This window comes from Dipodomys spectabilis, unplaced genomic scaffold (genome assembly GCF_019054845.1).
Source record: "Dipodomys spectabilis isolate Male_0828 unplaced genomic scaffold, ASM1905484v1 ptg000118l, whole genome shotgun sequence".
Lineage (NCBI taxonomy): Eukaryota > Metazoa > Chordata > Mammalia > Rodentia > Heteromyidae > Dipodomys > Dipodomys spectabilis.
Genome location: NW_024870795.1, coordinates 4,118,314 through 4,129,031, shown reverse-complemented (window position 1 = coordinate 4,129,031; position 10,718 = coordinate 4,118,314). Strand labels below are relative to the sequence as shown.

The 10,718-nt window shown below is 55.5% G+C and overlaps 1 protein-coding gene across 1 annotated transcript in view; it reads right to left on the bottom strand.

Moving 5' to 3' along the window:
- Positions 1-324: 324 nt before the first annotated feature.
- Grhl3 (grainyhead like transcription factor 3) overlaps positions 325-10,718 on the bottom strand; it is a 32,168-nt gene continuing 21,774 nt past the window's right edge. The window contains exons 10-16 of the mRNA XM_042688645.1: positions 10,150-10,228; positions 9,890-10,023; positions 8,334-8,368; positions 7,310-7,395; positions 6,563-6,648; positions 4,186-4,250; positions 325-632 (exon numbers count right to left, since the gene is read on the bottom strand). Coding sequence (XP_042544579.1) covers positions 518-632; positions 4,186-4,250; positions 6,563-6,648; positions 7,310-7,395; positions 8,334-8,368; positions 9,890-10,023; positions 10,150-10,228 — 600 coding nt within the window. The 3' untranslated portion in view covers positions 325-517. The remainder of the gene's footprint in view (positions 633-4,185; positions 4,251-6,562; positions 6,649-7,309; positions 7,396-8,333; positions 8,369-9,889; positions 10,024-10,149; positions 10,229-10,718) is intronic.

The following is a 10,718-nucleotide window of genomic DNA, read 5'->3' as shown; positions in this document are numbered from 1 at the left end:
ACATACATGAAAACTGTAAATAGGAAATGTGTACAGTAGTAGTGGCAAGGCAGTCGTTTTACCCAGTGGTGGCTTTGATCCAGTCAGCTCTGCTATTTACACCCAGCCTGCCTTGAGGAAGCAGGCAGGAAAGACATCTTCATGAGCGGATCTTTACCAAGTCCTTTGTGCTGAAAACCAAGTCTTCCAGGGACTTGGCCACAGGGTGGGAAGTCCTTGGAGTGTTGATAGAAGAGTCCAGTAGGGCAGCGTGTCCATGGGGAGTGAGGCTTTCGCCCTCTGAAGGGCAGGGGCTTCGGCGGGGGACTGTGAGGAGGAACCCAGATGCTGGCTCAGGGAAAGGGGAGTGGATTCAAGCTGGATGGGGTTCTGATCAGGGGACCTCCGAGGTCCCTTCCTGGATCTGACACAGGTGGGTCTGTGACTTGAGCAAGACAGTCCAGTGGCAGCCCTGAGACCGTGGGGAGGTCGTGTGCGGTGTGGGGCCCACCCGGGTGCCAAGGCGTGGGCTCAGGCCTCACAGCTCCTTCAAGGTGATCTGGATCTTGCCGTCCAGCTCGCCCATGTCCAGCAGGAAGGCCACATGGTTGCTGTAGTGCTGAATGATGTTGTTGTCCATATTGACCAGGATCCTGGAAGAAAAGAGGTGCCGTGGTTGGAACCGACAGTCCCTGTCCTGCCCTCACTCTGAGCGACGCGATGGGGACATGGCAGGTGCCTCGCCAGCCCCTCCCTGAGCCTCAACACCAATCTGCAGGGTTGGGGCTCCAAGTTCCCCTCCTAGGAGAGTGGTCTGAGGCTACCTCAAACCCTGGCTTGCCAGCTGATGTGTGTGGCTGTGAACGCTTCCGAGCAGCCCCTGAGGTCAGGAGGAGCCTCCATCTGGCTCACCAGGAGGCTACAATGAGCTGCTCAGGCATGCCTGCAGAGCTAGAGACTCTGCAATCAGCTAGAATCTCAGGGGCTGCAAGTGGGGGCCGCAGGGGAACTTAGCTTCTCTCTCTCCACTCTGTAGGCAAGGCCCTGTCCAACCTGACAGAGACAGATGACCTGTGGCTGGCCCCTGGTTTATGCTAAGGACCCCATTCCAGAGCTGTGCCCTGATCACAGGCCACCAGCAGGGGGCCTGAGAGGAGCATTTCTGCCCCTTCCTGTTAAGCTTCCACTGCCTCCTATCTATCCACCCTGTTCTCCAGCTTCCTGTCCATCCCTCTAAAGCCTCAGGGTTTGCTGAGGTCTTTCTGGGATTTGAATGCAAACCATTCTCTCTCGCTAGACTAAAAGGTGAAAGCCTTCAAAATACAAGTTAGGAAGCGGTAGATAACAAGAAGGTGAAATATAGGTCTGGGTATCGTCAGCTAAGGGTGGATCATCCAAAGGGGGCTGGAGTGGCAGGTAGATGTATGTTCTCTTGAGGACCCAAGGCAGGCAACTGTGGTGAGCTTGGAGCCTGTTGCTGACGGTTGACTGTCCCTGGCAGCATCAACCAGGCTATTTCTTTTAGGAACAGATCCCAGCTCAGGATCCCAGAGGTGCAATGCAGACAGTACAGAGCACTGTGCTTCAACACAGGGTCCTCTCACCCGGGGTCCTGCTGGAGTCCTGGATTGCCAGAAGGATCTATAACTGGGGGCTGGGGGCTGGGACGGGCCAGATGATGCCAGGGCTTGGCAGACAGAGGGCATTTTGTCTATATCAGGGTGGGGGTGGCACTGATCATTGTTTATAAGTGCCAGGCACTGCCAATGCTCTGTGAGCAAGTGGCTTGAAAGCCAGCTCTCTCCTCCTTATAGCAGGGCCAACCAGGCCCAAGCCAGGCCACAGACCCTCCCCTCTGGGGGTCAGTGACAAGCGGTCCCTGGGTGGCAAAGACCTGTCTGGGAACTGTGGCCACAGAAGAAAGCCTCTAGTCCTAAGGAGCTATACCTCTGGCCCGCTGCCAGCACAAGCAATGTATTTGTTCATCTTTCAAGCATTCCATGGTGCTTGTAAAACAAGTGATTGTATCTCCCTTTGTCCCAGGGACTTTCGGGAGAGTTTTGTGAGAATAAAGCCGGCCACTAGTTAGAATTTCTTGTTGCTCCAATGAGAACCCGGCGGAGACAGCAGAAGGGCCTGCCTCCCCTTCCAGGAGCAGCTGGAGGAGGATTCAGACCATCCTAGGATTTCCATGGCTGTAGGGACATGGGGTAGGTGATGCTCCTGCAAACCACTGAGTGATGCCCTGGGCTCTGGCACTGGGCAAATAAACTGGGCAGCCTGGCTACAGCTTTTATTTACACACTGATTTAGTGGTTAGAGGCACGAGCAGGAGGCAAGAGAGAACAGTAAGCTGTGGACAGCCAATGGCATCCCTTCTGCCTGTTACTAACTTAGGACCCTGTAATACTCCGGACCCCACTTTGTTCCCATAGCAACAGAGATGATCCCACCTTGCTCCAGGGACCAATGAGCTGGTTCCAATAACTGTGTTGCTTGAGGGAAGGCACTATGAAACTGCTGGAAATGCTCTGCCAAGCAAGTTACTAAAATGACCATTTCCACAGCTGTCTGGGACTAAAGGAAAGCCTCTGGCCACATCCTTGTATGCATCCAGCCTCCCTGGTCAGACAGGTGGGACCCTCGGTCTGGCCTGGAGTGAGATTTGTAGGAGAGGCCTGAGCAAGCGGTGCTGGCACCGGAGGACCTGAGTGGGGCACAGAGGGGAAGAGGGACTGGGCTTGTCTGGACAAGCAGAGCCAGGAAGCAGAGTGCACTGGGGGTGTATGCACCTTGTCTGAAACCGAAACTCAGAACACACACACACACACACACACACACACACACACACACACACACACATGCACACACAATACTCTAGTCTCTCATTCAACCCAAACGAAATGGGTCCTTTATCTCAGATCTCCCCATCCCTACACCCCAGCCATCTAGGGGAGGCCAGGTGGGAAGGGGGCAGGGCCTGGGGCTGGGTAGGTGGGCCCCACTTTGCAAACTGTTCTGAAAAGGACACAACTTAGTCCCTGGACGTGGGCAGGTCCTGACCTTGGAAGGGGGGCATTCACAAGCACAGTAGGAGGGAGACTGTCTGGAGAGGGGCGAGTTCCCCAGGCTCTCATCCTGGGTCCTCTGTGCTGGGGTGGCAGTGACAGAAAAACTCCACCACCTGGGAAACCCTATTGGACTAGTAGAGAGGCCTGCTCAGGGAGGCCTCAGCCATCTGCTCTCTGACTCTGCTCGGGGCTGAGGGCTGGGCGGGCAGGCTCCATGCAGCCCTGTCCCCCTATAACTAAGTGTCTCCTGGGCAGACAGCAAAGGGGGGTGCTGTGCTAGATGGCCCGCCTGGTCCAGCCTGCGGGTAGAGGGGCCTGTGGACCATCCCTGGCTGTGCCCCTCAACACAATGCCCTCTCTGGGCTCATGGCAGTCATCCCTGCCTGCTCCTGACTTCACCCATGGCAGCTCTACTGGATCTTTCTGTCACTGTGACTTTACTCCATGGCTCTTGTCTCTGACCACTGCTCATCACCCTCAGTTTCCCTGGCTATGCAAAATGGGTAAGAGCCATGTGCGATGGCTCACACCTATACTCTTAGCTACTTGGGAGGCTGAAGTTGGGAGGATCTCAACTGAAAGCCAGGCCAGACAAAAAAATTCATAAGACTCTACCTCAACCAATAAAACGCTGGGCAACGCTATGTGCCCCTCATCCCAACTATGTGGAAATTATAAATAGGACTGTGGTCCAGGTCAGCCTAGGCAAGAAGCAAGATCCTATTCAAAAAGTAACAAAAGCAAAAAATGGATGGAGACATGGTTCAAGGGGGAAGATTGCTTGCTAACAAATGCAAGACCCAGCACTGTCTCTACCCCAGGCCAAAAAGTATGCAGTGGCATCTGCTCTTTATTGTGGTGGTGGGGCCAAGGAGCCATGCCCAACCCAGCACTCGACACACAGCATATCCAGTGAATGGTGGTCACTGCCATCACTATCAATATAATCAAATAAGCTGGCTATCCAGTGATGACCCTTTCCTTCCCCCATGGCCTGGGCGGTCACCTATGAAGAGCCTCCCACCTCTCCCCTGCAGCCATCCTCCCCAAGAGCAGCCGCCTCTCTGAGAAGACCACGTTCACACACTCTCCAGCCCTGACCAGCCCGCCATGGGCGGCTGAGCCCAGGACTCACCCCCGCTTGCACTTCTTGTAGACTTTGTGAATGTTCTCTTCCGGGAGCCCGTACTTCTCTGAGATCTGGAGGACAGGAGTGGGGGTTCAGTGCTGTTGCTCACACAGGGTTTGTTCCCATCTATTAGGGTACATGCCTACAACCCCAGTAATCATGAAACTGAGGCAGGAAGACCGAAAGTTCAAGGCCAGCCTGGGCCTTATAGAGAGACCCTGTCTCTAAAATAAATGTAAAAACAAACTCAGGCTGTATGTACACTGTGGAGACCAAGTAAATAAGAAATGACAGTCATCCACAAATCCTGCTTCCCAGAGATGAACAGTGCCTCTGGATATAGACCTTCCCCTCTTCTGGCCATGAGTTTGGGTATTTTGATCTCCATATAGATAGCAAGCAGCTTAGCAGCTGTGACATATCGTGACTGGCATCTGTTTGGGATTTTTTCTACTATGTAGGGTGCTACCATTTCCTGGCTGGATGACCCTGGCAATCTCCTTGTGGGAACTGTAAGAGGGTTTATCTCACAGGGTAGATGAAAGAATTAAACGGCTTGGTCCGTGTGGAATAGCTCCTGGCTAGCATGTACCCAAGTCTGTGGGAGTGGCTGATGGCATTATGTTGGAAGCAAAGCAAGGGGGTGCTCCCTCCCTGCCTCCCTGTGCGCTGCTCCTTCTGGGCAGCAATCTGAATCATAGCCAGTGGCTGTGCGGGCTGAGCTGTAGGAGCACAAGCTGGATGGCAGGCCTGAAGGCCAGGTCAGCTGACTCCATCCTGCCCCATAAAGTCAGAGCCTGTTCTGCAACAAGGAAACCATGGCTCAGAGGCTTCTCAAGGGCCTGAGCTCAAGCAGTCAGAGCCACCGGAGCTCCCCAAGCTTCCCCCCCAGCAGAAGGATCCTGTCTGGCCCCCAGATCCACCTAGGGTTGCAGAACTGTGAGGAAATTTCTACTTCTTTGAGCCTCTGTTTTTGCAATTGCAAAATGGGTGCTGTCACGGGATGAACCCGGGAGAAGTGGAAGGGGCTAGGTGGATAATCACAGAAAGGACGTAGCCAGGGCCCACCCCATGGTGAGCACTCTGTCAAATGCTGGTGCTTCATAGTGCTGGCCACCTAGAAGCTGCAGCCAAGCCTGGGCCAGGGTGGCCAGGGGAAGGCTGTTTACTCTGGGTATTTTAGGAAGAGGACTGGGTTCAGTTCCTGGTATTCTTGATGAAGACCCTTCCGGGCCAGAAACAGTCATAGACTGTTTATTTTAATGGCAATGCAGCTGAAAGCTTCTGAGATCTCAAGTCAACCTAAGGAGGAGCTCAGATTCTTTCTGAACACATGTTGTACAAATTGTACCAAGAACATGGGCTGCCCCAGAAGGTGGTGAGTTCCTGGTCCCTGGAACAAGTCAAGAATGGGTGCCACACAAAGGGCCTTACATGGGAAACTGACCCCTTCAGGTGCTACCCAGTCCAAAGACAGTTAGTTTATGTTTCTTTTGTGAGCACGACTTCCTGGGGCTGATGCCAAGCAGGCTGGTGGTATGTAAAAAGCAGATGGCATGGAGAGGGGGTGGAAGTCACGGGACCTCAGGGGCTGTTTCCTCTCAGAAGTGGGGAAATGTGAACAGGGCCCACTGGTCAGGCCTACTGGGAGCTGGCAGGGGTAACAGGCCTGGCAGAAGGCCCCGCAGATGCTGTGCCTTCCATGGAACAACTACCTCACTGATTTTTCCCTTCTCTAGGCATAGATCTTGGAACTATCTCCAAGGTTCCACCTTCAAGCACAGCCACCTGGTGGAGCCTTGTTTGCTCACTGTCTGCCGGGCCCCTGTGGGCTATGGGTTTTGCTCAGGGCTAGGCTGCTCTGCCTGCTCTCTGGAGGCTGGGGGGCTGGGAAGGGCTCCTGGCCTAGGTAACTGCCCTCAGCTACCCCAGCCAGCAATATGCAGGAAGAATGAGGTCGTGTCTCCCCCCACCCCCCTCAGAGAGGGGAAACAAAAAAACAAAACCAGCATGGCCTTTTTGGGTTTCATTCCCATTAAAACAGGAACAGGTTTGCAAAGCCAACAAAAGCTCTGGCCTGTCAGACAGCAGCCATCAGCTTAAGGAGGATTTATGGTGTGTGCGACTCTGAGGGTGGAGTCGGTGGGGGGGGGGGGGTTCTGGCTGGGAGCTAACATCACTGAGGCACCTCCTCCAGGAGGGCCCCAGGTCCCCCCAGCGGGGTGGGACAACTTGGTTACCAGAAACTAGAGAACTACAGCTTCCCCACCCCACCCCACCCCTGCCGCCCCCCATGTTCCTTCTCAGAGCCCTCCTGTTAGGAAATGAGGACTGCTAGGGGAAGGGGAGGGGATCAGTGTGGGCAGGGCCACCAACGCCTTACCGCATTCCGCAGCCCCTTCAGGTCCGGGGTCTTCAACATCAGCGCATCAAATACCTCCTCCGTCTCCCTCCGCACGTACAACAGAACTGGAAAACAGTGGGGGTGGCGGGGGGGGGGGGGATAGTGAGCCTGGAATCTGTCTCTCAGGTACGGGGAACCTTCACAACTATTACTTTAGTATAAAATCAGTTTCTGCCAAGGGGCTGTGCCCAGCTGGGAAGCACGCATATTCTTAAACTGTCCTGAGTTTGGTGGGTTTCAATCCCACCCTCCTGCCTGCCAGCAGTGACCTTAAAATAGATAGCTAACATCATTGGTATATAAGGTGGGGGTCTTCCCCCCACTTCACAGCTGATAGGGGAACTACAGACAGTGTTGGAGACAGCAGTGCATGGCTGTCACAGGCTGCGGATCTCAGCTGCTGGTGAATTCTTTCTCATGGTCAGCTAAGTCCCCAGCGCACGCCCCCCCTCCCTCCACGTTATGATTTCCAGTGTTCAAGTGAGCCAGACACTGAAGCTGCTCACCACCCCTAAGAAAGAGCCTGAGGCCTTGCCCACTGCCCCAGAACAGGGTCAAAGCTGGCAGAAACTCCCCCTGCTCTGTGAGATCAAATCTCCAAGCACCTGGTCTTGTCCCAGACCAACTCCTAGGAAACAAAACAGCCCCTGTTGCCCTTCTGGGAGGTTGGGGGAGGCCCCGGGGGCAGCCTGGTGGGGTCTGAGCACAGTGGGAGGAGGCGGCTACCTCTCTGGAGGTCGGCTTCCTTGGCCTGCTTGGCGGGCAGTGGTTCCAACTCCTCAGCAAAGGGTGAGCAGGTGCGCTTCAGGGGCCTGTGGGGACAAGAGGGGGTGGCTGGTGAGGACCAAGGGAAGCACAAGGCCACAGGAGGCTGGGGTGCAGAGCAGCAGGACTTCGGGGATAGTAGGTGTGGAGTGAGGCTGGCTGGGTTCAAGTCCCACCTACAGAACGAGCCCATCCATGGAGTGGGCCCTGAGAAAGCGCCACCACCCTGCTGACAGCTGTGCCTCTGGCAGCCCTGTGCCTTTGAAGAGAACCAGTGCAAGCATGCATGTGGCGTCTGGAGTAACACAACTTTGGGTTCTAGTCCTGCCTAGGCTACTCTGTGACTGTGGGCAAGTCACTTCACTTCTCTGAGTTGCAGCACAAGGACTCCTGTTTGCCTGACTCACCAGGGCTATGATGTGGCAGTAAGAGACACAGCTCCGGTGACAGCACCACATGTAGTGTATGCCTTATGTACAGGGAAGAAGTGGACACCACCACCACCAGCTTAGGTATCTTCCCAGGTAGATTCTGCACTTGCACCCGCTGCCCTCTCCTGCCTGCCTTGGCTCGCTAGGCTGTTCCCATCAGAGGCTCAAGAGGCCTAGGGCCTGCAGCAGGCCCCAAGGCTGGGGCTGCCAGGGGGGCAGGGCTTGGTCTGTGGCCTCTGGTGTAGAGGGGGTGGTTAAGGAGGGAAGCAGGCTCTACCCCTCCAAGTCCTCCAGCACAGCCCCGCTCAGTGCTCTCCTGATCTGCACCCCCATCTCAGAGGCTTTGTCTTTGCCTTTTTACAAGCAGTGTCTCGCCCAAGATTTGTCAACTTTCCACATAAAGCAAACCCATAAAAACCCAGGCAGTTTCAGTGAGAAAGGAGACGGATCCAGCTTGGGGGTTGAGGAGAGTCTCTTGGCCTCTTCCCCTGGCCCGGGCCCTGGCTCTGTGGGGAGTGGAGGAGTGGGAGGGAGCCCGTTGGCCGTTCTCTTACCTGTCAGAGCTGACGTGTCCAGCCGAGGGGATGGCCTGCAACAGAGAGAAAAAGTTATCTCCTGTCATGCATGGGAAATGAGAGGCATCTCTGTGCTGAAGGCTTTGTGTGAGGCCCTTCCAAGGCTTTTCTCATCCATTCTGCTGAGATGAATCCCTAGGTGATGGGGGCCTGAGGCTAAAGGAATTGTCTAGCCCAGTCTATGAGGGACAGTGAGCCTGGCTGAGCCCCACAGCTCAGCGGCTGGGAGTCGCGGCCCATCGGTACCTGGTCAGTGGGTGGGAGGAGTTGAGGCAGGGCCAGGAGTGGGCTGCCTGGTGCTACAGCTATGTGCTGGGAGGTTAACTCAAGCCCAGAGAGGGCAGAGAGCTTCCAGGATCACATAGCGGCAGAAGGCAGGCTCAGGGCCACACTGGGCTCTTCAGAGCTTCTCCTTCCAGCCTGAGAGGAGCTATTCACCTGGCAGGACACTAATCCTGAGTGGGCATCCTCCTACACAGTACCTCCAGCTGGCAGGCGGAACCCAGAGACAAGGTCCAATGCTGCCCCATGTACCATAGAGGCTACAGGAGCCATTCACCTGGCAGGACACTAATCCTGAGTGGGCATCCTCCTACACAGTACCTCCAGCTGGCAGGCGGAACCCAGAGACAAAGTCCAATGCTGCCCCATGTACCATAGAGGCTACAGGCTGCTTCCTGGGCAGCGGAGAGGACAATGACTGGAGAAAGGGCTTTTCAAGTATGCCAGGGGCTGCTCCAGCACCCGCTCCATGATATACTACTTGTCCTAAACACATCCTGGGCACCAAGGCCCATGCCTGCATATGCTGTCCCTGAACTAGTAGGGAGCTGGGCCTCAGAGGAAGGCCGTGGCCAGACCATTAGAATGGATGGCTCAGTGGTCTTGACTCTGTCCTTGATCTTGGGACCCTGTCTGGCTAAGGAGAGGAACACAGTCTATTTCAAAGGCTCACTGGCTGTGCCTGACCCCACAGGTACTTAGTGATGACTCCCCTGGCCTGACAGGTGAAGCCGCTGGTGGTCAAGGGCATGGGTCCTGATGCCAGGCTGGGGGGGAGGGGGAGAGAGGGGGGTGTTGAAATGCTAGCTCTCCACTTACTAGGTGTGCAATTTGGGAAGGGTTTTTTGTTTTTATCTTTTCTTGTGTGGGCTGTTGTTTCTGGCCCTGGGATCCAGGGCAGCAATACTGTTGTCCTGCTGACCGTACAGGAAGCACTGGGCCCAGGGCCTGGTGTATAAAGAACCCACAGAGTGTTGTGGGAAAATTGTTACCTGCCACGCGGCTGCAACCGAACTTGTGGCTTAGATATTTTAAAAACAAAACAAAACAAAAAAACCCTGCTTCATGTGGGCCTCAAGTGTGGTGGCTACAGAGTCCATTTCCTCATGAGCTTTCTGCTCTTCACTACAGGCCGTTGAGTACAGGCCCACAGAGATGTTTCTTAGCTCCTGGGAGTCGGAGTGGAATGTTCTGAGCAGCAGGACCTGGGAGCACCTTATCCAGCTCGCACCCACCAGGGACCCAGCCCTCACCCCTCCAGGGCGCTGCAGGCTAGAGAAGTGCACGTTGGGGATGAAGAGCACAGGCGGGGTCTCCAGGTCAGCCTCGGGCCGCAGGTAGGTGGTCTCGTTGCCTCTGAAGCCAGAGAGCAGGCAGCCCTTGATGCCTGGTGGGAAAGGCAAGCCACTGTCCCTGGGGTCCCTCCTCTCAGGCCCCCAGCCTCCCGCTCCGGGCTTCTCTGTGTCTCCCCAGCCCAGCCCAGCCTAGTGCTGCCCAGGGGAGGTCCACTGACCATTGCTGTTGGAGTCTGGGCACTTGACCTTCCTCCGGAACTGCTTCCGTTCGTCATCTCGCATCTTCCTCTCAGCACCCTGCAAGTGTCAGGGGAGGTTGTCACCCAGGGCCTCCAAGGGAGAGGCTGGCTACTTAGACCAGGCTTCTGGGCCCACTTTCTTCCCACTGGGAAGCCAGAAAATCAGAAGGTACTGACACATCTGTGCAGCCAGACCAGCCTGGCCCAGCTTGCCTAGCCAGCACAGGCCAAGAGAGGAGAGAAGCAAGATGCTCAGACAGCCAGAGACCGGGAGTGGTAGGGGAGCAGGGCAGAGAAGAAGAGGAAGGGAAAGTCAGACAGGTAGAAGTGAGCAAGGCTGGCATGGAGAAAAAGAGAGCTAGCCGTAAGGAGGTGTACAGAAAGAAGAGACAGAAACGCAGGGATCCAGGTGGTGACAGGGAACACACAGGGACATGCCCAGGATATAGACATCAGAGGAAGGAGAGAGGAGCAGACACCTGAGAGGCCAGGAGGGTGAACGGCTAAGGTCGACCTCCCCGACCCGGAGAGAGGCGGGGCTGCCCACT